The sequence below is a fragment of the Pollachius pollachius genome (genome assembly GCF_949987615.1).
Source record: "Pollachius pollachius genome assembly, chromosome: 16".
NCBI lineage: Eukaryota > Metazoa > Chordata > Actinopteri > Gadiformes > Gadidae > Pollachius > Pollachius pollachius.
In genome coordinates this window covers 10664615-10690695 of record NC_136949.1, presented here as the reverse complement: position 1 = coordinate 10690695, position 26081 = coordinate 10664615, and the positions used below count along the sequence as shown (strand labels likewise).

The 26081-nt window shown below is 44.6% G+C and overlaps 2 protein-coding genes across 3 annotated transcripts in view; both read left to right on the top strand.

Moving 5' to 3' along the window:
* Positions 1 to 299: 299 nt before the first annotated feature.
* Positions 300 to 12549, top strand: ddhd1b (DDHD domain containing 1b; the record flags this gene model as incomplete). The annotated part of the gene is made up of 13 exons (XM_079753748.1): positions 300 to 1032; positions 1648 to 1848; positions 3216 to 3344; positions 3543 to 3690; positions 4281 to 4390; positions 4817 to 4923; positions 5842 to 6110; positions 6932 to 7007; positions 7938 to 8087; positions 8408 to 8472; positions 9567 to 9745; positions 11088 to 11339; positions 12202 to 12549. The coding sequence occupies 13 exons, from the start codon at positions 300 to 302 to the stop codon at positions 12378 to 12380; spliced, it is 2598 nt and encodes an 865-aa protein (XP_079609874.1). The 3' UTR covers positions 12381 to 12549.
* Positions 12550 to 17797: 5248 nt separating this feature from the next.
* tiam2b (TIAM Rac1 associated GEF 2b) overlaps positions 17798 to 26081 on the top strand; it is a 43762-nt gene continuing 35478 nt past the window's right edge. For both annotated transcript variants that reach the window (XM_079754029.1, XM_079754028.1), the window contains exon 1: positions 17798 to 17922. The gene's annotated coding sequence lies outside the window, so the exon portion shown is untranslated. The remainder of the gene's footprint in view (positions 17923 to 26081) is intronic.

The following is a 26081-nucleotide window of genomic DNA, read 5'->3' as shown; positions in this document are numbered from 1 at the left end:
ACAACTCGCGTAAGGACAGGGGGGGCAAGACTGGCGAACAGCGACAGAAAATGGAACACATACAACATTTCGGGTAATGCATTTCTACTACCTAATGTTGATCAGAAATCAACATTAAAACACGGCACTCGGATGGTGCCAGCTGCGGAGAGAGAGCGAGGACTGCTCGTGTGAGACGCTTATCCCTCCACTGTAGACGCATCATCACCATCATCATTAAAGTACCATTCCGTTTTGATGTATGTGCTGACCCTAGCGACCTTTCAGCTTGCGGCGAGTTAATTATTTTTTGTCAAGTCATGAGCAATTTAAATGATACATCGGCCATCCGTCAACTGAGATCTGAGAACAACTCGGTCAGCAGTAATGACTGGGATATGGCAAATGATGTGTTTGTGTCCTGCTACGAGGACCCAATGGCAATCCACGGGGAGATGGACTCCGTGCAGCCCGTCTTGGACAGACACCTGCCGCTGATCCGAGCGGACCAGCACGATAGCATTCTGATGGGCCTAGTGGAGGAGCAGTACTCGGGCTACCACTCTCATCCAGAGTCCGCCACGGGATATCTGGACGTGGACTCAAACTACACGGAAAGTGACGGGAGCGTGAGCACAAAGAAACGGAACCGGTCCAACAGTTCCAGACAGCGCGGGGAGGTCGTGACGGAGCTGGGACCCGAGGAGGTGCGCTGGTTCTACAAAGAAGACAAGAGGACCTGGAAGCCTTTCGTCGGGCATGATTCTTTAAAAATCGAGATGATTTACAGGCGCTTTTGCGAGTTAAACCCAGACAAGGTTAAGCGACGCGTCCCTTCTGACGCAGAGCTGGACTTGACCGAAATTCAAGTGGAGAACGCGTCAACAGAGGCGGCAGCCGCTCAAGCGGACCCGGCTGCGTCGGAACGCGGTTCCGTTTCGGATGAGAGGATTGTAGACGGAAACGGAGTCAACGTGGAAGCGGTGTGCGTCCGAGGGGGGCTGTACGAGGTGGACGTCAAGGAGAAGGAATGCTACCCCGTCTATTGGAACCGTAAGAATGCTGCTCCTCAAATTGTGATGCTAGGAGACTAGTTACTTTATCTAGGCTTTTCATCACTGCTGCGTATACTGTTTACACTGCATTGCCAGCATTAGTTACTGCGCTAAACCAATTCACTACAGCATCTCATACATGATGAACTGCAGTTTATTTTCTTTATCAGTAACCTATTACAATCCATTACATGTGACTCTCAGCCAAAGTGTAGCTGGGTCGATACCCCATTTCTGCAGTCTGCTTAGGTATCCAATATCCTACAGGTAGATTATCTGTAGAAACGTATTGGCCTATAAGTTAGTTATGCAGCATCTTCTTGTTTCAAGATCAATAGTGAATGAAAAAACTATAAGTCATGAAGGAACATGAAGGGCATTCGAGCCTCTTGCTAAGGACACAGGGGGTCCTTGACCTTTGACCCTAACCATGAGACCATATCTCCTAGGAACCGGCATTAATGACCACATAGGGGTTTGTGCATCTGGGCTGGGTTGCTTGTTCAAGTCTCTTGCTGCTCGATAGCAGTGTGCCGTCAGCATGACAAACAGCACTACAATACATCTTCATGGATGACCTTGTGCGTGTGCGTGTGTGTGTGTGTGTGTGCAGAACAAGACCGTATCCCCGTGATGCGCGGCCAGTGGTTCATCGACTGCACCTGGCTGCCGCTGGAGGAGGACGAGAGCGACGCCATCGAGCTGGAGCACCTGGCCCGTTTCCGGGGGCAACAGATGCGGGACACCTACGAGCCGGAGGAGGCGGCCGCCATAGCGACGGCCGCAGCGGCCGCGGCGCTGGAGACCAAGGATGGTGAGGAGAAGGGTGTGAGGGTCAAAGGTCAGACTCAGAGGACAGATGGACGGGGGCTTTGCCTGCCAGTTCTAGAAGATGCAGGGCTGTTAGTGGAGATGGGCCTGTGGCTGGGAGGGGGGGGGGGGGGGGGGGGGTGTTATTGCTTGGCGTTGACAGGGTGACCTTATAATTTCACCATTTCGTTCCTATCCTTTGAATGTATTTTCATGGGCTTTTAGTGTGCGTTTAATGGAGAGGACGGTGAAGAAAGACCCAGTTGAATGAGAGAGGAAATTAAATGTAGCCGGGGGTATACCTGGGTCGTGACTAGGGAGTTAATCAAAGTGTTGCTAGCAGTTAGAGGTCAGAGTAAGAGGTACTTCACAACCACTAGTTAGTACACTTACATTTACAATGCACTGCATGTAACAATAATGCTCCATTTCTTTGTCAATGTTCAAACAAGAACAGATGTATTTCACAATATTTGTTGTCATGTGCCTTATTGGCACATACATTAATTGACACCTGAAAGTGAAGTGCTAAAAGTGTCACCCCTTCTGTGCCAGAAGCAACACCTTTCTTTTATAACAGCTTTGAGGAGATGTTGGAGATGTTAAAGAAGGTGTGGAAAGTCACATGACTTCTACTGCATACTAACAGTACAGAGATTCATTTTAAAATCTCTCATTCGTCATTCCAAATATAGCCTGAGAGAGAGTGTGTGTGAGTGAGTGTGTCTGTGTCTATTTCGGGAATAACTGAAAAGATTAATGTGTGAGAAAGGGAGCGGTAGAGATATTGGAGGGGGAAAGAGGTAGACAACGACACCGAGATAGAGATAGAGAGCGAGAGAGGGACCAACAACTGCTTCTGCTAGGGATAGAGATAAACAGACAGATGTTAAGGGTGTGTGTGTGTCGGTCTGTCTGCGAGTGTGCTTGTTCTTTTGTCACGAATGTGGGAACCGATCTCTTCAGAACACGGTCACTAAGCAAGTCAAGTGGCTTAAGTTTTTGCTACAGCTTAACTAATGGGACACACTGGCACTCACCTGTGATGAAATTATATAGCATGACCTGTTGTCTGCCGTGTAGACACACACACAGCTATGCACATGCACACATGCACACTTTGGATCATGTGACTTTGATCCCACTTGAGGCGTAGCTGTTTTATAATTAGGTCTGACCGAGAATGTTTCTCTGTTTAAATTACATTTGCCCTCTATCTCTTTCTCTGACCCGCGTCTCGACCTCCCTCTCTCTCTTTGTCCGACTCGCTCACTTTTTGCGTCTCGGTCCCACTCCCTGCTCCTCTCTATATCTGTCCCTCAATCTCTCTCTCTGTCTCACCGTTTCCCTCTCTGCCTCTCGCTCCCCCAGCTGTTCACAGTCTGAAGCTGAGCAGGAGTCACGTGGACTGGCACGGTGTGGATGAGGTCTACCTGTACAGCGACGCCACCACCTCCAAGATCGCCCGCACCGTCACCCAGAGACTAGGCTGGTCCAAATGTTAGCCGCCAATGCTAGTCGCATGTACACGTGCATGCGTTATCTTAATGAAATGTAACTTAATGAAATGTAACTTTGGGAAATGTAACTTAAAGGATTTTTGGTAACTTCATGCAATGTAATTTAATGTCATATAACTCAATGCAGTTACATTTTTCTGCAATGTGACTTAATGGAATCTAACTGTGATGTCTTCAGCCTCGAGCAGCGGTACACGCCTCCACCGGGGCTATGTGGAGGAGGCGGCCCCAGAGGACACGCCCCCGGAGACCACCCACATTGTGTTCGTGGTCCACGGCATCGGACAGAAGATGGACCAGGGACGCATCATCAGAAACACCAGCATGTACGTTAACTAGAGTTACTAACTAGATTCTTGGCTGGATCCGATTGGCTGAAACTCCTCCTTTACCTGATTGGATATTCTTTTTTATTATTTATCCATCTGAGAACAGCCAATAGGAGACTGTGCATGCCGCTGTTTAATCTCTGTATTCAGTACTGTGTTGACTGCTCTGTATTGGTGGACCATATTCTGTGTTTGTGCTTATTGTATCTCTATCCGTAGCTCTGTTGTCAATATTCTCTGTCTGTCTGTCTGTCTCTGTCTGTCAGTCTGTCTCCTCATCTATCCTTCAGGCACTGAATCAGTCAGTGTCTCATCTCGTCAGTGTTTGAAGGGGCAAGTTTCTGGGTTCAAACACCAAGGTCCACAGAATACCTTATCCATGTCATAGGAATACTGTGTTGTGTTTTAGCGCCTTGTAGATCTTATGTAGATACTGGACAGTATCCGGTCAGTCTGTCTTTCTCCATCATGTGTGACCTCCGCTCACCCTTGTCGACTATATATTTGGTACGCAGTAATCTGTACCTGTGTCTATGTATAGTGTACTCGGCTCTAGCCGTTGTGTATTCTGTGTTTTTGGTCCTCAGGATGCGAGACGCTGCCAGGAAGATGGAGGAGAAGCACTTCTCCAACCGGACCACCGAACACGTGGAGTTCCTCCCTGTAGAGTGGAGGTCTAAGCTGTCCCTGGACGGAGGTACCCCCCCACCTCTGCCACCCCTCACTTTCACTCCTCCTTCACACCTTTATTCCTCCTCAACTCCATCCATCCCCCACTCCTCCAGCACTGTGCTCCCCTCCCCATCCTCAACCCACCCAGTGCTATACTCCTCCTTCCTTCCACCCATCCCCTCCTCCTCTCCTTAATTCCAATCCACCTCACTCCATTCCTCAACGCCACTCCAGTCCTTCGACCCCATCAGCTGCTCTAAACTTCACCAACCGTTCACTCCCCTCCCCTCCATCAACTTCCAAACTGCTTTTTGACGCGTTGCATGTTAAGTTGTGTCTTAGGCTTAGTCGTTGCCCTCCTCCTGTAGACAAAAGGGACACCATCACCCCAGACACGCTGCTGTGTTGTGTTGTTCCTCCGGTTCAGTCTTGTGTGGTGTCCCTCCTGTAGACACGGTGGACTCCATCACCCCAGACAAGGTGCGCGGGCTGCGGGACATGCTCAACAGCAGCGCCATGGACATCATGTACTACACCAGCCCACTGTACCGCGACGAGGTCAGAGGTTCCCAGTACTACCGCTCGCTTTCTGCACTGTGTCAACTGAAGGGTTTGCTGTTTGTGGTTCAGAGTACTTCTGTTAGAGAAGAAGTGTGTGTGTGTGTGTGTGTGTGTGTGTGTGTGTGTGTGTGTGTGTGTGTGTGTGTGTGTGTGTGTGGCACACACGCACGCACACACGCGCGAGCACACACACACACGCACACACTGTGTGCGTGTGTGTGTGTGTGTGGTAAAAATCATTTCTCTTGAAAAAATACACAAAATGTTCAAATCGAAAAAATAACTTATAAATATGATTCCAGCTGTTGAACCTGTTTTATTTCTATAAAACATCTAATATATTTTTTTTTTTAATTGTTCATAATCAATGTTTTACTTTTGAGAAAAATGGATATTGCGATCGATTCATTGCACAGCCCTACTGCCTGTCTGAGTCTATGTCCGTATCTCTACGTGTGTGTGTGTGTATGTACTTGCACGAGTCTTCATCTGTGTGTGTGTGTGTGTGTGTGTGTGTGTGTGTATGTACTTGCACGAGTCTTCATCTGTGTGTGTGTGTGTGTGTGTGTGTGTATGTACTTGCACGAGTCTTCATCTGTCTGTGTGTGTGTGTGTGTATGTACTTGCACGAGTCTTCATCTGTGTGTGTGTGTGTGTGTGTGTGTGTATGTACTTGCACGAGTCTTCATCTGTGTGTGTGTGTGTGTGTGTGTATGTACTTGCACGAGTCTTCATCTGTGTGTGTGTGTGTGTGTGTATGTACTTGCACGAGTCTTCATCTGTCTGTGTGTGTGTGTGTGTATGTACTTGCACGAGTCTTCATCTGTGTGTGTGTGTGTGTGTGTGTGTGTGCGCGTGCGTGCGTGTGTGTGCGTGTGTGTGTGTGCGTGTGTGTGTGTGTGTGTGTGCGTGCAGATCACGCGGGGCCTCACGCTGGAGCTGAACCGCCTCTACACGCTCTTCTGCACCCGCAACCCCGAGTTCCAGGAGAGCGGCAAGGTGTCCATCGTGTCCCACTCGCTGGGCTGCGTCATCACCTTCGACATCATGACGGGCTGGGACCCCGTGCGCTTCCACCACCAGGAGGCCCCGGACCCCGAGGAGACGCGCGCCCGCTGGCCCAGCCACGAGGAGCGCCACCTGCAGGAGCAGCTGCGCCTCACTCGCCTCCGGTACGGCCGCAGGTGAACCGGTTCAGGGCGGTGGGGAGGACACACGCCTTTTCATGTTTTTGACTCTTGAGTGAGATGGAGAGGAAGGTATGGGAGAGAGAGAGGGGGGGGGGGGGGGACATGCAGCAAATGACCTCGGCCAGGGTTCGAACCCGGGTCGCTGCAGAACACATGTTTTTCTTTGTTGGGATGTCATCATTCTTGTTATGACGACTCACACTGTGATCGTTATGACTGTGGTCATTATGATCACAGGAACAGATGTTGACTTTATTGTAAAGAAAATGCTTAAAGGAAAGAATAACACAAATTAGGCAATGAAATAACAACAGTTCTACGTTATACCAGTGCCTAAACCTTAGGCACCATGTTAGTCACTCCCTTTTTGACACTTGCAAATGCAACCTCAAACTTTGTGATTTTGTTTTTTGCTTTTTTGTGAGAATCACTTAGTGAATCATGTCTTTAAGGTCTTTCAAACCTTTTGAAAAAAACTATCATAAAATATCTACAGCTTAGAAGTCTTGCAACCCTGTATACATAACAGGCAAGTAATGGGGTCCTGATACCAAGGTGGGGAAAAGCGGGTCAGGGGGATTCAATTTAGGGGACTTAAAAAATAGTCCTATAGATATTATTACATACCTTTTCTGTGCATGTGAATATTACGTTCACAGACTATATCTTCAGCTATATCTTCCACCAGCTTTAGCTAGTGCCATGTTGAAGGATTGCACATTCTACTGATTGGTAGTAGAACTTGTGATTAAGCAATGTTTTTTATTCAGTGGTTGTAATTTGTTATGGATGTTTTGTCTTTGAATTTCTCTCAGGTTGAGGGACCTGGAAGACCAGTTTCAGGGTTTACAAACCTCTTCGTTTGAGGCTGTCCCAGCCTTGAAATTCAAGGTAATGTCTTGTGTTGTTGTTGTTGTTGTTGTGAAGTCTTTCCAGTCACCTCAATTTCCTGTTAAGTGGTCAGTTATTCCACCCAGATTGGTCCAGATGTCTTGGTAAGTGAATTCCATTGTTGTTCTGCAGGGACGGAAAGAGTAGAATAATGATACATCAGGATAGCTTTTGGTTATAAGCAATAGGAGGTAGAAAATACTAGACTCTAACCTTATTTTAGGTTTGAGTCTTGGCAGAAGATCTACGATTTTCTGGCCTTTTCTTTCAACGGACTAAATTGATTTTGAAATTCCTTCCATCAAGCAGTGGGATGGGTTTTGCCACTTTCCAATCATTTTCAAACGACAAATTTATTTTGTCACTTTTATCTAAAGTGAATTACAAGTGAGGTCTAGAGTGATCATCGCATACAATGTAAATGAAATCTACAAAAATGGTTAAGCGGCTATAGGAAGGGTTGTGGAGCTGAAATAAGTGTTTGAGTAGCTATATGAAGCGTTAACTAACTATAGGAAACATTGATTAACTATAGGAAGCATTGAGTAGCTATAGGAAGCATTGAGTAGCTATAGGAAGCATTGAGAAGCTATAGGAAGCATTGAGAAGCTATAGGAAGCATTCAGTGGCTATAGAAAGTGTTAAGTAACTTTCGGAAGTGTTGTGTAGCTATAGGAAGCATTGAGTAACTATAAGAAGTGTTTGAGAAACTATAGGAAGGGTTGAGTAGCTATAGGATGAGTTGATTAGTTTAACACAGTGCATGTTAAGCGGACGAGGGCCCTGCTCCTTTTATAGATTTGACATTGGTACAATTTCTCCACTAAAAGCATGTCTCACAATAAGACGTTGAGCAGTGCAGGATTAAGGACCCAGACCGCTGGTGCCGGGGCCTGCGTGGTGACGTCTGCTCTGCAACCTGCTGAACAGGTGGAGAACTTCTTCTGCATGGGCTCCCCGCTGGCGGTGTTCCTGGCTCTGCGCGGGATCCGGCCCGGGATCTTAGGCACCCAGGACCACATCCTGCCCAAGTCCATCTGCCAGCGCCTCTTCAACATCTTCCACCCCACCGACCCTGTGGTGAGGGCCAAATAACTCCACCCCTAGGGTACAGATAATGAGCTGGCAGGGAGAGCTTGGTACAGCTAACAGGGACGGTCCGCTTTCAAGTGTGTTGGCGGAGGGTGTTATAGTGAGTGAGTTCATGGATGAAGACCTCACCATTAAACTTAATGTGGAACAATCCCATAAATCCCATAATCTGATGTAAAATATATTAAAATACAAATAGAGGAGGGAGAGAGGGGATGGATTTCTTTTTTATTTTAAAAAGGTTTTCATTATTCCGGTGAAACTTGATGTGATCTTGTTGTTAATCAGTGAGGCTGTTTATGTTCCAGGCCTACAGACTGGAACCCCTCGTTTTGAAGCACTACAGTAACGTTGCACCTGTCCAAATCAACTGGTGAGTGCTATGCTATATAATGTTGTGCTCTAGCACTATGCAGTGCTGCCAAACCCAATTATGGTCTACAAGTCAGACCCATGATCCCTGACCTGTTGGAGAGCAGTGGGGATATCAGGAACACGCTTTCTTTGTTGTCTCACGTTCCACGTGCTGGACTTCATTATTATTGATCGATTTTTTTCAAGAGGTTGGTTTTTTTCAACCGTTGGCATAAAAGCATAAATAATACATTGCCCACAAGCTCGGTATACCTAATCTGGTTAGGGTAAATGTAGCTTTAGGTTAGAATAGTTTTTCCCAATTACAGAAGGACTCAAGTAAAGTACAAAAGCTGAACTATTATACTTAATATTGACCTTTTAGGATTTACAATGGTTATGTCTCAGAGATCCACAGCCAGAACATCTCAATAAAGTGCCTCCCAATTCAGAACAAGAGCGGAAATCACTGAAGTCCACAAGTCATTGTATGAGTTTAGGTTCTCAGGAAAGGAGTTAAAGTAACAAAGCCCTCTCCATCCCTACTTGGACCCGACAACAGAGAAGAACAGCTGTTAGGGCTTGGATATGGTATTAGGTATGATGTTATCACGTGGACACTTGGACACTTTGCACACAGTGCAAAATTATTTATATACCGCCCTTGAAACACAAAGGCTGTTCAGAATACTTTACCCAGGCAGGAGTCACATGAGAAAGCACATTAATGCAATCATGAAGATATTTAAAGACAATTCAATGAAGCAAAATACAACCAAAGCGAACCTTTAAATTAGAAATTTGCAATTAAAGTATATGAATGTAACAGAGTAAATATGCCAATGCAGACTTAAAAAAAATGCTACCCTTATTTGAAAGTATAAAGCGTTGATCGAGTCCTCGGATGTTCTGGAAGTTTGTGTTATGTTGTGTTGTGTTAAACCTGCACCGTGTGTACCTTTTCCTATTATCAACCTGTTCTTGAGGAACTTTCTAGTTCAAATATTTTTTTCATGGAGTAATTGGCTGCAGTAGAAAAGTTTTAAGTCATGCATATTATATGCATATATCAATGAAATCTGCTTTGCTATGCTACTTGGTCCTGACCCCCAGGTATAACACAGTCAACCCCACGCCCTACGACCACATCCGCCCGACACTGATCAACCCCCTAAAGGAGAGCACTTCCATCTCGGACTCGGACAGCCTGCCAAGCCCGTGCACCTCCCCTCCCCAGGCCCGCAGGCACTACGGAGAGTCCATCACCAGCCTGGGAAAGGCCAGCTTCATGGGTGAGTGGAGGTCCCAACCGATGGGGAGAGACGTACACTGAAAAGACACTGCTTTTAAGATGAGATAAGATGGAGTCCTAATCAGTTTTCGTTAGGGCCTCGGCCAAGTAAGCTTTCATCCCATACCAGAACTTTGATGTGGTGTATCAGTGCAGGATTACAAGACATAAAAAAACAAAACTATGATCTAAAATAAAATATGAGAAATATTTAGTTTACATTTTATATATTTACTTTTATATCTTTTATCTTAAAAAAGTAAAATCGTAGAATCTTGGGGAATGAGTGTAGGATGAGTGTAGATCACACATGATAGAGAAAGACTGACAGGATACTGTTTAAGATGGCGGGTCAGTGCAGAACTACGACATGGTATTCCTATGACATGGATCAGCTATTCTGTGGACCTTGGTTTTTGAACCCAGAAGCCTGCCCCTTAAACGCTGATGAGACGAGACACCTACTGTGACTGATGGATAGACGAGGAGATCGGACTGACAGCTAGACAGACACACACACAGACAGACACACACAGACAGACAAACACAGACAGACACACACAGACAGGGAGAGATACAGATGATGGTTGGATTCATTGCAATAGCAATTTATTTAGAAGCATTTTTTTGTCCTATTTGTTGAATTGATCATAACATCCTGACGGCAATTATTAAATCAACTGCTGTGACAAAAAACAAGTGTTATCTTCGCTGGCCTTTCATGAGATTGTTTAATTACTTTATTCGGCTTGAATGTAAGTATTGAAGCCTTACCTGTCTGTGTACCTACCCGGCTACCTGTACACACGCATGACTGGTGTCTTCTACAAGGCTTGGAAGACCTACTGCTTAAGCAAATGAACTAGACTCATGTTTATGGGGAGTGGCATTTGAGGGATGGCCTGAAGGTAAGGCTGGGAATTCTTTGGTTGGACACTTTCAAAATGTAGCTTACTCTGGCTGCTTCCTACAAATTGCCTACCGTAGCCTAAAATTGTATTGTGGCAGGCTCTGAGTAGTTTATATAATTGAATAATAATGTTATATTAATTTGAGTGTCAATTATTCATATAAATATAATTATTATTTATACATATTTTTGTGCGATGCGCTTCAAATGTAATAAAAATGTAATTAAATTATTTCTTTATTAAACAAAATAATTTGTTAAATAAAACTCAATCCAGGTACTGTTTCTCTTATATTTCTATTTTTCTATAAATAGATACTAAACTATATCAGAATCGTGTCAGGCGCTGCAAATCCTGTATAGTCATGTAGTCATTTGAAGCCAATATAAAAAACGCATTCTTGCTGTTAAACTATTGTTGTTGTTGGTTCAGGTGCTGCGAGTATCGGGAAGGGGATCAGTGGGATCCTCTTCTCCCGGTTTTCCCGCTCCAGCGGCCATGTGGGAGGCCTGGAGGAGGAGCCCTCCGACCTGGAGTGCGGAGCCAGGGAGGGGGGGAGTGTGGAGGGGTCAGGGGAGGAGGAGGAGGGGGGCGTAGCAGGGTCGCTGCTGTTGGAGGCTGAAGAGGAAGAGGAGGAGCCTATCATGTGTCCGTCCCCGTCGGCCATATTGGACAGCACCTCAGGTGAGTCTGGAGTCCGGCTGACACTGTTATAACATCACCCAGTCATTTACTCTAGACCATTCAGAGAAATCATCTGTATTTTATTCTTCACTATGAAGTTCTCAAGGTAGATTGATTTAATGACTCACAGAAACCCACAAATGAGATACGCCGCTGTGATTTTTGGCAAAACCAAGTATAGGGGGGGTATTTCTGAATCCCAGTGTGCTAATGACGACCCGGAGGGAGGGTTTTCATCCACATGAGGCAGCGCGAGCTTTAGCGCCAGGTGCTAGGGGCTAAATGCTCAGGGCTTTGGGGAGGGGGGGGGCGCTGGTTTCCTCCTGACCCTGAACCGCAGAGAAGGACAGCGCGGAGCTCACGAGACTTCCAGAACTGTGATTATTCCTCACATAGCTGTCACTGTGGAGCGCCATGTGATTAAACCTGAGCGGTTTATGCATATGATGATGTCATCACTTCAGTCAGGGCGTGAGGTCATTGCGTGATGTCATGCGTCATTGTGTTAGGTAATTTGTACTTTCATACCCTTAATCACAGTTAGTCACAGAGGGCTTGATAGGCCATGTATTTATGACACCCCTTAACTGTATCCCCCCTAAAAGGCAAGAAAAAAAACTCCCATCATTAACAAGTCTTTTAATGATGGGAGTCTTTTAATGATGGGAAACCTTTGGAAGGAACGCAGAATGGGGATCCCTCCTCGAGGGCAATGGTGGGAAACATAACGGTCGCATTACAAGCAGAACTTTGAAGCAAAATGATTTAGAGACAGAAAATGAGTGTTGTCCATGTGGGTCACCGTGGGATTTGACGCTGTGTGTGCGTGTGCGTGTGCGCGTGCGTGTGTGTGCGTTCCCAGTGGAGCTGGAGCAGCGCGTGGACTTTGAGCTGCGAGAGGGCATGGTTGAGAGCCGCTACCTGACGGCGGTGACCTCCCACACGGCCTACTGGTGCTCCTACGACGTGGCGCTCTTCCTGCTCACCTTCATGTACCGACAGCAGGAGTACCCGGAGCCCCACCACGCAGAGCAGTCCTAGCACACACACACACACACTGGCATCTCAACACACACACTGGCATCTCAACACACACACTGGCATCTCAACACACACACTGGCATCTCAACACAAACACTGGCATCTCAACACACACACACTGGCATCTCAACACACACTGGCATCTCAACACACACTGGCATCTCAACACACACACTGGCATCTTAACACAAACACTGGCATCTCAACACACACACTGGCATCTTAACACACACACTGGCATCTCAACACACACACACTGGCATCTCAACACACACACTGGCATCTCAACACACACACTGGCATCTTAACACACACACTGGCATCTCAACACACACACACTGGCATCTCAACACACACACTGGCATCTTAACACACACACTGGCATCTCAACACACACACTGGCATCTTAACACACACACTGGCATCTCAACACACACACACTGGCATCTCAACACACACACTGGCATCTTAACACACACACTGGCATCTCAACACACACACTGGCATCTCAACACACACACTGGCATCTCAACACACACACTAGCATCTCAACACACACACAGGCATCTTAGCACACACACTGGCATCTCAACACACACACTGGCATCTCAACACACACACTGGCATCTCAACACACACACTAGCATCTCAACGCACACACAGGCATCTTAACACACACACACTGGCATCTTGAGGCACACACAGGCGTCTTAACGCATGCACACATGCAGGCATCTCAAAACACACACGCAGGAATCTTAACACACACACAGGCATCTTAACACACGGGCATCTCAATGCACACACACACATCATCTTAACACACACACAGGCATCTCAATACGCACACACACACAAAGCATCTCAACACACACATAGCATCTCAACACACACATAGGCATCTTAACATGCACACACACACACAAACACAGGCATCTTGATGCACACATACAGCCATCTTTGTTCTCTAAAACAGACACATATACATGCACATCTTAATGCCCTAAGTCATCTTAATGCGCCCATACATATACACATACAGAACAAACAGGGAACACACATAAACACTAACCCTAACCCTTTAACACAATAAAACACACCCAATTGCCATCATAACAAAACACATATGCATGCACACACACAAACACACAAACACAAAGGCGAAGAAGGGACGTTTAATAAGATCATTTATTCTTGACAATAATTTATTTATCGTTTAGTCCTGGGTTTTAAGCAGATGTTTGAACCAGTATTTTCCTGTAGTATGTGATAGTTGTCTTTTTTACAGAGGAATCTGGTCGTGAAACAGCCTACAAGACTCCTCAAAAAATAAGCAGACATAATAATGATCATTTCAGCCCAATTTTCACTATTGCGTCTTGTACAGTTAAGAAAGTCATCAACTCATGTCAATGAGTGAATGAAAATGACCCTTGTTAACAACCTGAACCCTGACACACAAACATGCATTTGTGCAATCATAATAAACACACACTAACTTTACATAAATGTGGTAACACACATTTAGACATGCAGTACACACTCACAGCTCCACATCTCACACCACAAATTTCCCTCCGAATGGATGCCTCCCCTTTTGGATATAACCTTTAACCTTTTGACCTCGAATGCAGCAGACGTACACTGTGGACTTATTTATTGTTCATTCGTTGATCCAGTTTGTTCTCCTTATAATGAATTGTTAGCTTGTATTCCCTGCTGTCTTTGCCTTGTTCTTTCGCTGTCATAATGGGCGTTTTCCGTTCTATACGGCAGCCCTCCTGTGCTCCTTAACCCCTTAGGGTTGATCCAATATTTTATCTGTAGTTGTAGGACACTGTGGAAATCTCACAATACAACCTCCCTCCATTACAGTACATACGAGGTCATGGATTCTGAGAACAGAAATGGTCAAAATCGAGAATTCAGATAAATAGAATAGGCAATATTTTTAACGTTGTTTTTTTTTTGTTTAATGTAGGGAGTGAATCCTAGAAGCCATACTATCATGTTTACCTTCAGCAAACTGCAGTTGAATGATTCTCACACAAATACGGTGGCCAAAATGATTGTTTTCATGACTAGAATCGTAGCTTTACAAGCACACGTAAAGTTTGCCGACCATCCGAAACATTTCCACTTTGGTTTATTTGTGACTGCACATAAACCAACAAACGGCTTAATGACATGTCTGACGGGGTCAAATATCACAGATATAGTTCTCTGGGTGAAGATTGTTTTTAACGATATCTTGGTGCAAATCCTATTTGGCACTGGATTCAACGAAGCATGAAACGGTTGTGTGTGGAGAGCGCACACAACCAGGCTTTGCTCCTGCGAGTCATTAAAAAAATCACGTTTAGCATGCTAGTGTAGCGTGCACGAGGTTTGGAACGCGCCCCCCCCCCCCCCCCCCCCCCAGTCCTAGTGCATCTAGACCTCAGTGAACTGAGAGGTCTTACCTTTACCACAACAAAACTTTCAGCCAAAAGACATGACTATTTTTCTACCAATTTACCGTTTGCGTTTTTTTGTTTCCTACTTGGCTGTTTGATTTGCTCTTGCTGTTTAGCCATTCTTATAATAATGAAGGTTGAACAACTTGAAAGGTCTTACATATGTCCTACACTACTTGTGTACCCTGTTTACATAATGTCTGCTAATGGAAGGTGAACTGAACGGTTTGGGCCTGTTCGTGTGCCATATCCAAATGAAATTAATGTTGCTATTTGCGTCACCTTTTAGATGTTATGGAAGATTTATTTATGTTTTGTTTCGCGAGAGGAAGTGGGGAGAAATGCACTGTTTAAGTGTGTTAAAATAAAGTTCTTGTTGGATTGAGACCAGTTCTTGGTTCAGGAGTATGAGTCTACTCCATGAAACTTCACCAAGTTCTGAATGAACAACAAATTAACTAGGACTTGTCGTTGCTACCTTACTTTATTTTTTGTGTATCTTGTGTTTTTTCTGTTTTGTTTTAATACTTCCTGTTATGTTAAAGTGCCATTTTGTTTCCCAACTGAGGCCACTCCAATAACACACATGTCTTTAAATTACTCACAGTAAGAGTGGATAAGCCCAAAGCCTCTGTGTAAATCTGTACGATGAACCGGCCTTCATGCTAACCCCTTTGTACCTTCTGTGTCCACTGTTCCTAATTTAATTATGTGGTGCTTTTACCTTGGTAATACTTTGTAAATATTTCATTTTTTTCATTAAAGTAGACCTCTGCACCTTCTCTCTAACAACTTGCAGTGGTTGTATCACATTTTTTGTCATATTACTAGATGAGTAAAAGTAATTTATGGATATTAAATTGTTAGGCATCCTCAAAAGTGCAACAACATGACAAATTAAATGATAGGTCTAAATCTTTTTTTTTATTGATTGTTAAGACTAGATTTATCATGTTCTCTGGTAACTTGGGAATAATGAATAAACATTCAATAAATCAATTACAGATTGGATGTCACATTATTCAAGGGATTCAATATATTCCACTACATTGCATAAAGTAACCATGAAATGACATCCTCTTATATAAACCTAGGGCATTAAAAATAATGATTACATTAGTAAAACATTGTCCGAGACAAAACATGATAAAAAATGTAATTCTCTCCTATAAGAATATTGTAGGCCTATATATTGCCTCAGTTCCACCTGCTGATCTGCTGAAAGCCCGGCAGCTGTGAGTGTGACTGGCAACTTGATGAATTCATAAAATGAATCTCAAAGAAAAGTATGAGTGAATAAAGTAGTCACAGAACAGAGCTAAAAGTCGTCGAGGACTTCCCACCATCTGCCGCAAGCTTTTGTTGTCCCCGCAACAAAGACCCCGGCTCTCGGTCTTCGACCCCCTCCGTTGGTCTTCCACCCAACCCTGACGCGCGCCGTTTGGGTGGAAATGTTCACCATTAGAGGGCGACATTACAGCTCAAATCTGCCAAAGGCCGTAAAACGACAAAGCACACGAAGAAAAACAACGTTTTTCATTGCCCACTGTGTTTTAATGTTTGTTATCATAGTTTTTGTGAAAACTTTAAAATGCCTTAAAAGGTTCAATGACTTTTACATTGATGTCTTTGCCCACGGCTCTTCTGCTAACCTTAGCTGTAACACAACAGAAACATCTGGTGGCCAAGTAATGCAGATAATGTAAAACTAGAGGAAACAATCACTTATGATGACTGATTCACCCTACGTGTGTGTGTGTGTGTGTGTGTGTGTGTGTGTGTGTGTGTGTGTGTGTGTGTGTGTGTGTGTGTGTGTGTGTGTTTGTGTGGGTGTTGACCAAAAGACAGATCATGACGTTTAAAATGTAGGTCTATATCAGTTTGCTTTTTTTTTGCTTTTTATCAGTTTGAATATTGTAGGTCACAATATTCAGCACTGATGATGCATGTCGGTGGAACTAAACCCGGGCAAAGAAACCAACATTATCCTCTCCTCATCAAAGGCATTCATCATTCTCTCGTAAAAGTATGGCAGTTTTACGGTTTTACTGGAACGCTATCCTAACATCTCGTTTTGGCCGGCTACGCTGCCAAATTAGAAATTCCCCAATAACATCAGTTGGGTGTCCTAGCATGCAACGTGTGTGTGTGTGTGTGTGTGTGTGTGTGTGTGTGTGTGTGTGTGTGTGTGTGTGTGTGTGTGTGTGTGTGTGTGTGTGTGTGTGTGTGTGTGTGTGTGTGTGTGTGTGTGTGTGTGTGTCTGAAGAGAGATAAAAAGTCAAGACAGCATGAACATTGGGTTTATACTAAAATGGCAGCTTTTGAGTGCCTTTGTTTAATTTATTTGGTTTTAAGGCCAGGCACCACAACAATGTCTTCTGTGTCAATAATATGCTCTGCTAAGCTTTGAATGGTCAAATTGTTTAATCGGAGACCAGATGTTGTGCCTTTATTTCCCCTGCTGTGTGGGGTTTCAAAGGGATATAAGAGGACAAAGAGCAAGAACGTAGACGCTATCAGGCGCCTGTTGTTATCTGACTAAGAAAAGGTTGTGTTTACAGCTGGGGACCACGTGGTCTGAACATGTATCTGTATGTGTCATAGTGGTCCAGCGAGGGCCAGATCATGGACCCCCAACCAATCTTTTTTTTCGTACACAACAGAACAATCTGTTTTCATTCGACATTAACTTCCCGAGATAATGAACATCTTTCCGTAGCGTCGAGCGATTCCACATGTTGCTAAGCTGAACGTACGAATTACTTTCCCAGAAACATCTTGTGCTCCAGGAATATAAATCGTGATATTTTGGATGAGCTGCTCGTATACGGATGATTAAGACTAGTTTACTTACTAGGTGTGGATCCCGATTCCCATCAGCACTTGTCTCTCAGCGAGGTGTGGTCTCCTAAAACAAAACTCAACTCCTCCCTAAAACTCGCTTCTCCCCCTCCACACATTCAGGCATTAGGGATGACGGTATGTGCAGACCTCTGTGCATAGTTAGTTATATGACAGAGAAACTGTTTTGATATAGTGGAAACAACACCACGGAGGTGAAAGCCATCTTCTGAAGCAAGCTGTTGGTAAGTGTGTAGCAAACTTTATCTTTTAACTTCAAATTCGCGTTTCTCTGCAAAAATGGGGATTTCCCTTTTTAAATAACGTCATCAAATGTACGCTATAGCCAACAAGTCGGGACCTACACAGGCTACTACATTTGTGCATTTTTTTTGTGATATATCTCAACTTGAGCGCTAATTTGCTTGTATTCTGCGAAATTTTTCCACGTGACTGTGTTCCTGCTCTTGACAGCTGGAGACTCATTCCATCGCCCAAAATATTAATATTCGTCCCTTCACCTGGCTGGCTGTATGTTATATTTTAATCTCAGGCTTTTGTTCTAATAAGGCTGAATTGTGAAAGATCTAGAAGCGTATGTGTGTAATGGATTGTCAAGGTTGAAGCGCAATTAGGCCAATATTAGACCTTCCCAATTCAAGTTTTTCGTGTCTGAAGGCTGAAGCCCTTTTTTTTGACATGCGATGACGTCAAAACATTAAGAATAGCTAGTTTTCATAAAGGATAGAATTTCGCTGTTTTTTTTTGTATACATCCTGGTATCAACGTTTCGCTAATCGCTATAATTTGCACAGGCGTGGTACCAATAGTCTGCGTCCGTCTCCTTCTATTAATTGAATGATGACTAGGTGGATGAAATAAAATTTGGATGCATCAGATGCCCCCCCTCACTGTCTTTGTAGTAGTCTGTAAAGTGTCTGGCCCAGCCGCGTGTGTGTGCGTGTTTGTGTGCGCCCGTGGTTGTTTGTGTGCACTCGTGTGTGTGGGCGGGTTAGGGGGTGTATTCATGAGCAGACATAAAGGCGAAATTGGCTCGGCAGAGCGTGTCGGAGGGGAGGGCGACACTTTCACGGTTCTACAGGAAAGTCTGTCTGTCGTCAAGCACTCTCCCATTATAGTTCTGTAGAGTCATGGAGGGGAAAAAACGTTGTTCCCTGACCGTTAGAAAATAGTGATCATAGGTAGTTTTTTCTAAAGGTTCTGGTTTTTCCATCCCAGTCCTTTGGTCCTGGTGACGTGACTCATACACCGTCAGACCCTCCCGCCCTTGGGCAGTTGGGTCGCTGCCCCTCTCTCTAGACGTTGGTTCTGGACCCCTAGCACCCGTAGAGAATTACATGACGGTTGGTTTCTATGGACTGACACTAGTGGAGTGAAGTTATGTTCCAGGATCTTTTTTGCCAAAATAAGTAAAGTAATAATAATAAGTAATAATAAGTATTTACTAAGCAATTCCGTTCCCCAGCTGACTCAACTAAACCCCACCCCTGGGCCTTGGTCACATTGTTTTGGGGGATTTTTCGGGGAAGAATGTTTGGCAGTTAGTGCATAGCTTAGCAACATACCAGCTGTGGCAGAAATTTTCTGTTGATGCTTCCAAAACACACATACCTGCCAGTGGGTCGGACCGCACAGGTCTTAGCGGGACATGCTATGCTTCGGCAGGTAACATTAATGTCAATATTAGTTATTGACTTAATGGGGACTACAGACTTATACTTATAAATACTTATGACAGTATTTTCCTCCCAGCAAAATAAATATTAGAAAGGAAAAAAAGACCTAAAGCTAAGTACTCAAATTCTTCCTTCAAGTTGGTTGCCTGTTGTGACCAAAATATGTTTCTTGTCATATGGTTTTGTATTTTGTTTCCGACTTGTTTTCTTTTGCAAAATGACGGATCATAATGACTCTGAGGCCATGCCTCTGTACTCAAGACTGAATGGTTTAGTTAAACAGCGCCTTTCTCCCTGCTCTATTGAGGTGTCCATTAGGCAAAGGCAGTAAAACCTTGGGATTCCTTGCCTGGCCTGGTTAATATAATTAGCTTGTATGAATACTAAGCAGAACGGTGCAGAGAGAGAAAGCATGTGGCCCAAATAAGCACACCTCCCCTGGGTACTTAAGGTCCAATAATGTCTCTGTTGTCCTGGAGGGTCACAACCCCCAACCCTCAGAAACCAGCTGGCGAATGGCAGTAAGCCTGAACCAAGTCCTTCTCAAAGCTACATGCTGAGATGTTCCGTGGTTTGGTTTTGATGGGTAGGTTTTTTACAGTGGTGCCATGGTAACCAAACAGCTACAGAGTGCAGTTTTTCCAGGTTCTGTCGTGGGGGATTTGGTACTTGTTAGAATTGGTAGAATTTCAGTAACCTCGCTCAAAGCTGAGGTACCTTTTGACTGAGACTCTCATCTGGAGTAAAAACATTTGCCTTATGTCCTCCCTACCATTTCTGTACTAAGCTGAGCTGGCTAGCATCTTGTTCTCCAGGACTTGATATCCCTTAATTCCAAATGCAATCCCCAATACGTTGCTTCGTGATATGTGTGTCAAAAGCGAATAAAGGCGAAGCTATTTCTAATACAAAATAACTGTACCATCCTCAAAACACAGTATCCCATTTCTCTAACTTTAATTTCCTCTACTACCAGATCCTGTACCAATAATTCCAATAAGTCATTAACCACCAATGTGCCAGTCCCTTGCGTTAAACATGTAGGTTTGATTGTCATTTGGGAAGGCTTTTGTGATGCTAATGCTTATTGATGGTAGCCAGTGTCCAGTCTAGTTAGACAATGGGGGCTTTTTAAGGTGACCAGTGATTACGACACGGCCCCCTGCTCTTCTGTGTGAAGTCCTGCTTCGCCATATGTCTTCTGTATTCTGACGGCTAGCTACAACTGGTCAATAGAGAAGACGTCGAAGGAACCAACTGTTTTTTTTTGTGACCAAAATGTGCTAATGAGATCGGTTTTCCGGGTGTCGTCAGGTCCTTTTAGCCTCATTATTGTCCTTGTTTGATGATTAAAGTCATGTAAGACTGAAGAGATGTTTACCTTAAGGTTCACACAACAAAAGATGTGTCAGATGTTGAATTTGTTACTTTGGAAACCTGAGTTGAGGCAAACGACATCTGGCCAAACAAAAAAATACAACAGTGGCATCATTGATGAAGAACATTTAGCTCTGTTCAAATATTTCACCTCCAGGGAGGTGATGGAGGTGAGGTGGGTTGGTTTGTTTTTCTAGCGGTGGTGGTCTAGGCGGGTGGGTCAGTACCAGCCCTACCACCACCACCACCAATGGGCCTTGATGTCTTTTGTGGCTTTAGCGAGAAGAAGGTGCCCTCTGTGTTGGCCGTCGACAAAAACGGGCTACCGGGGCTGGAATGTGTGGTGGATTTTCTACCTAATTAACCCCCATTTCTTGTGCAAGCCAGCACTTTTTTTTTACAGCGCGGAAAAATGCTATGGGCATAGTCCGTCTCGGCCGTTGTTGTTTTTTCTGGTGGTCGCTAAGCCGTCCAGCGCGAAGTGTTAGCCGGGGGAGCAGTGAGCGTGAAACCAAAGTGTACACCAACAATGGTAGCACTTTATGTGTGGGGCTTTACTGAGGCACGTGTGTGTGACCTGATAGAATCTCTCACTGGTCAAGATTAGCCACATATTTTTTTAGGAGGGAAAGACCCATTCAAATTCTTTGCAGTAATCAAAGTAATTTCTGTAATAGTTTCGAGTTTTGTTATCGCCGCTGCACGAGTCAAGGGTTTTAAATTGTACGTCATGTGATTAAACATTTTCTGTCTCATTTACACTGACATAATGGAAACACTCTTTGCTGGACAGACATTCAAACCACAGTTTTAGACTGGTTTAGATTGGTCAACCGCAATATCATATCGTTTAGTTGATCTATTTCCAAAGCAAATTCCAAGTGATTTCAGAAATGTCATAAGAGCAGGGGCTAGGCATCTTAATCAGGGATGCCTAAATGTAAGCTCTTGACTACTGGGATCGAACCCAGTACCTTTCGGCTGGGAATTGAACATCCTAGCCACTACCATGCCTGTTCTCTCGACATATGTTTTCCAGAGGAGATTCAGTGTCGACTACAAAGCAGAAACAGAGAATTTTGTTCCTCTGTATTTCCCTGAAATAATTTTGGACCTAGACAATTTGTCATAATGTGGAATTGGAAAATGTGTTCAGCTGCTTTCAAACATCCCTCCTTGTGAACATTACTGCTGTTTGCCATGATGTTTGAGGTCCATGGAGGGAAAAGGAGGCTGGATCCCTGCACCCACTAACCCAACCTAAAATACCTGTGGCCACATCAAACAGGACTGGTACTGTTCCCTCCACACTTGGGGAAAAACCCCAAACTGTTGATCCAGGTGAACGTCTCAAGCTTAAGTTACTGTTAGCAACAACAACCATGGCGTTTATTTTTTTTCTTAACAACACTAAAGTGGTTGAATGTGTCAGGTTGTCTACCTACCTGGGAACACTTTTCTTTCACTCTGTTGTTTTTATTTGGACAATGGTTGACAATAATGTTGAAGCGCTAATGAGCGATTTGCAATTCTCTCGCCAATTTGGTGGTATAGTCACTCTCAATGCACCAATGACAGTTGAACTACAACATACTACAACGTTAAGGGCCCTTTACGTCCAGGCTGTATCGTCGAAACTGTGGCACCAAATGTGTAGTGTCAGTTTTGTTCACGATTGCGTCTGTCCAAAAACGGTTCCAGCTCCATCTTTTTTACCGTTTATCAGTTTGAACCATCTCATATTTATAGCTGTTTGATGACACCATGTCTTTAATGTTTTGTTTCCTAATATGTGTTATTTTAAGACCAAAATGCTGAAAACAGGAAAGAACAAAAAACAGTTCCGGAGAAAGTCTCAGAGGCCAATGATTTTAATTGGTTTTCTGTAAAACATTCAGTAATCTTCTCTAAATTTGCTTCAGATTCTGTGAAAACAGTTGAAATTAGCTGACCTGCTGCGTGATTACCAACCTGTCATACTATGGTCATGGAACTGGGAGGGAAGAGAGAGGGGAGCGGGGGGAGGAAGGGAGAGCGGGCGACTACTGACATGGCGTACAGTTCATCATGGTAATGAAGACTCAGCTGCAAAACCCTCTTTCTGAAGCACAGGATGCATGTGTGCAATTTGTGGCGTGTGTGAGAGTGATTTTTTGTGTCAGGTTGTGTGTGTGCGTGTGTGTGTTTGTGTGTGTGTGTGTGTGTGTGTGAGACGTGTGTAGTATTTTTAAGTTTCTATGCAATCATGTGTTTGTGTGTGTGTTTCTCTGGGTAAGGAAGGCACTAATATCCCCCCAGAGAAGGGGATGGAAAATGGTTTTCTGGGGACCACAGCTGCCATTCCAGCTCTGTCTTTGAAGTAGTTTCACAGTCCGATCCGATCTTATCAGTGTTTCCATTAGAACTCTGCAAGGCCCAGACTAATGCCAGTCTGTCGGCCCCCTATGCCCGCATCACTACCCCACAATCTGGTTTGATGGTGCCCCCTCGCTCCCCCCCTATTTTTACAAACCAGTCACTAACCAACGCTCAGACGACCACAGGAAGTTTGGTGCCACCTCTCATATTAGTGTCAAGTGGCCGCCATCTTGGCTCCAGGGTTGCCCACTATGTGGTTTGTGTGCCTGGGAATTTTGGGCTATGCTCTTCCCCTTATTCTTGTCTCCATTACTCTGTTCTGTGTCCATAGTGGGGGGGGTGGGGGGGGGGGGGATATGAAAACAACATGGAGATTCAGGAAGGCTTTTCTGTATGGCATTCAGACAACCCCTGCCCCGCTCCCATCCCTTCGCCTCATCTTTGAGTGACTTTATTTACAGCTGAAGCACTTAAACCTACCTAACTCACGACGACCCCCAGCCTTTAACCTGTGGCGTTGACTTGTGTACTTGTGTGTGTGTGTGTCTTGTTTCTGTGTGAACGAGGATCGGGTCATGAGAGTTAGGGTCATGAGAGTTCCCCCCTGTGAATTGAGGTGAGTTTGAGTGTGTTGTGAGTCCAGCTGTGTTTAGTCTTTCTGGTCCTCGTTGTGACATCACCAGTCTGTTCCCAGGACGGCACTGGTCTTAATGAACAAACCCCAGAAAGAACTTTTCTTACGGTCTTTATGAGCTTCTCTCTGTATCACAGCTGTTTATTATTACCAGCGTATTAGCTATTAATCTCTTTCTCTCGCTCACTCTCCCTCCCTCTCTCTTTCTCTGGTATTCCCACAGCAGTATAATCCCCTTTAGGTTGTGAACTATATACACACACACACGCATACCACATTTGATGCAACCAATACAGTATGTAGTCCCAGACCTTGGTTTCATAGTACTTGTACACATTCATACTGCAGTTCCAGAGTTGTCAGAGTACAGCTGTACCAGTTAACAGGAAATCCCTCCTCTTGGTCCAACCTTGACTCATTAAGCCAGTTCCCAGCTTCCTGTTGGGGTAATGTTGGTTGGAGCTCATTGGCTAACTGTCTGCTGACTTCCTTCCTGTCCTTGCCACCACTGATTTATGGGTGGCATCCAAAAAAGTGGATTTAGTCTAGTTCAGCACCTGAAACAAACATGGATGAATTTACTCTCCTCTCTCGCGCACTCTCTCTCTCAGAGGCTATTTGTGTCTGTCTCTTTCTCTGTCTCTCTCCCTCTCTCTCTCTTTCAGAGGCTTGCTCTCTCTACGTCCCTGTCTCTGTCTCTCTCTCTCTCTCTCTCTCTCTCTCTCTCTCAGAGGCTTGCTCCCTGCGTCCGTCCCCCCCCCTCTCTCTCTCTCTCCCTCTCTCTCTCTTTCAGAGGCTTGCTCTCTCTACGTCCCTGTCTCTCTCTCTCTCTCTCTCTCTCTCTCTCTCTCTCTCTCTCTCTCTCTCTCTCTCAGAGGCTTAGGCTCTCTCTCTGGTTCGGTCTCCAACCAAAGTCGTCATTGTTTTCCATCTTCTCCTCCTTTGCCAGTGTTGTGTAATATGAGAACTCCTTACATTTCTATCGCTTGTCCGTGGAGAGAGTCAGCAGTATACTCTCAATGTCCTGCAGAACATGAACTGGGTCTACTCATGATCTGCTTACTGAAATGTAACAAATGCCAAGACTGGCAGAGTGTCAAATAAAATAGTTTGAAGGCCTTGAAGGCAGAATAAATGTATAATAAATGTAAAAGACCCGCTAGGCAGCACAGCAACGAAGGAGATCTGTTGCAGTCAGTCTTGCTGAAAATGCAAATCAGATGGATGCAGCATCCAAATGTATCTTTCCTCATGAAAACAATGGCCTGTCTGGTCCTGGTAGAAAAACTTTATTAACTTTAAGAACAGAATATGGAAATGGGGAATGTGGACTTTTACTTTCCTACTAGACTTTGAGCTGTTCTCCAGCTCATGAAGCTGCAGAACAGCAGTAACAACTGATATAAACACAGGGATCCATTTACTATTATAATTATGTATGGATTTTCTCACAGTCCCAACAAGGATAATATGTGTAATAGCTGAAGAATTTGACAAAAAATCTCCCACTTGCTCATTGTGTTCCCAGCGGATTGGAGCTGTTATGTAATGCAAAGGGATGTGGCAGAGGTGGGGTTGGATGTTCTCATATTGGGAGGAGCGGATCACTGAGCTTTGCTAAACTGTACAACCCAGTAGGAGCAGAAGCCACCAGCAAGGGAACAGTAAGTGAGAGATCTTTCCTGGGGAAGCTCCCATTGTTCATAGATATCGTCGGGCAGAATGAACGTGAAGCATTCTCAACCGTTCAAATCACCTGACATCGCCTCAGGCCTCTGATTGGTTAATCTTATCTTCTACAGATTTACTTTCCTAAAATTAGTAAGAGCCAAACACCGAACGTCACGTTTTTTAAACAACTCTCTTTAAACACCCCAAGGTGTGTCCTTTCCTCTTTCCTCTGGACTGGTGGGTGGAGAGGAAAGTAGTGGCTAAATTTGTTCTCATCTGTATGACGAGAAAAGGACACAGGATGGGGGGGGGGTGGCTTGACCTAATGGCCGAGTTCGTCAAACTCCGGATAAGAGACTCTTTCTGATTGGTCAGACGATGGTGATAGGAAACGGTGTCATGGCGTGCATTCGCTCTGCATTCATGTATGGTGTGTGCATGTGTGCATGCGTATGTCATACCTCATGGCCAAAATGGGACTCCATCATAGATGTCATCAAAACATAAACTAATAATTCCTTTGGCTCAATGGTGCATGCTGGAAGGTTGACATTTTCAAACAATAACAGCAGGGCATTTCTGCTCCCCCTTTCATCTAAAGTATGAAACCTTCTAACACAGACGGCTACCAGCGTGGTTTGTTACTTCAGCACAATCCAATCAAATC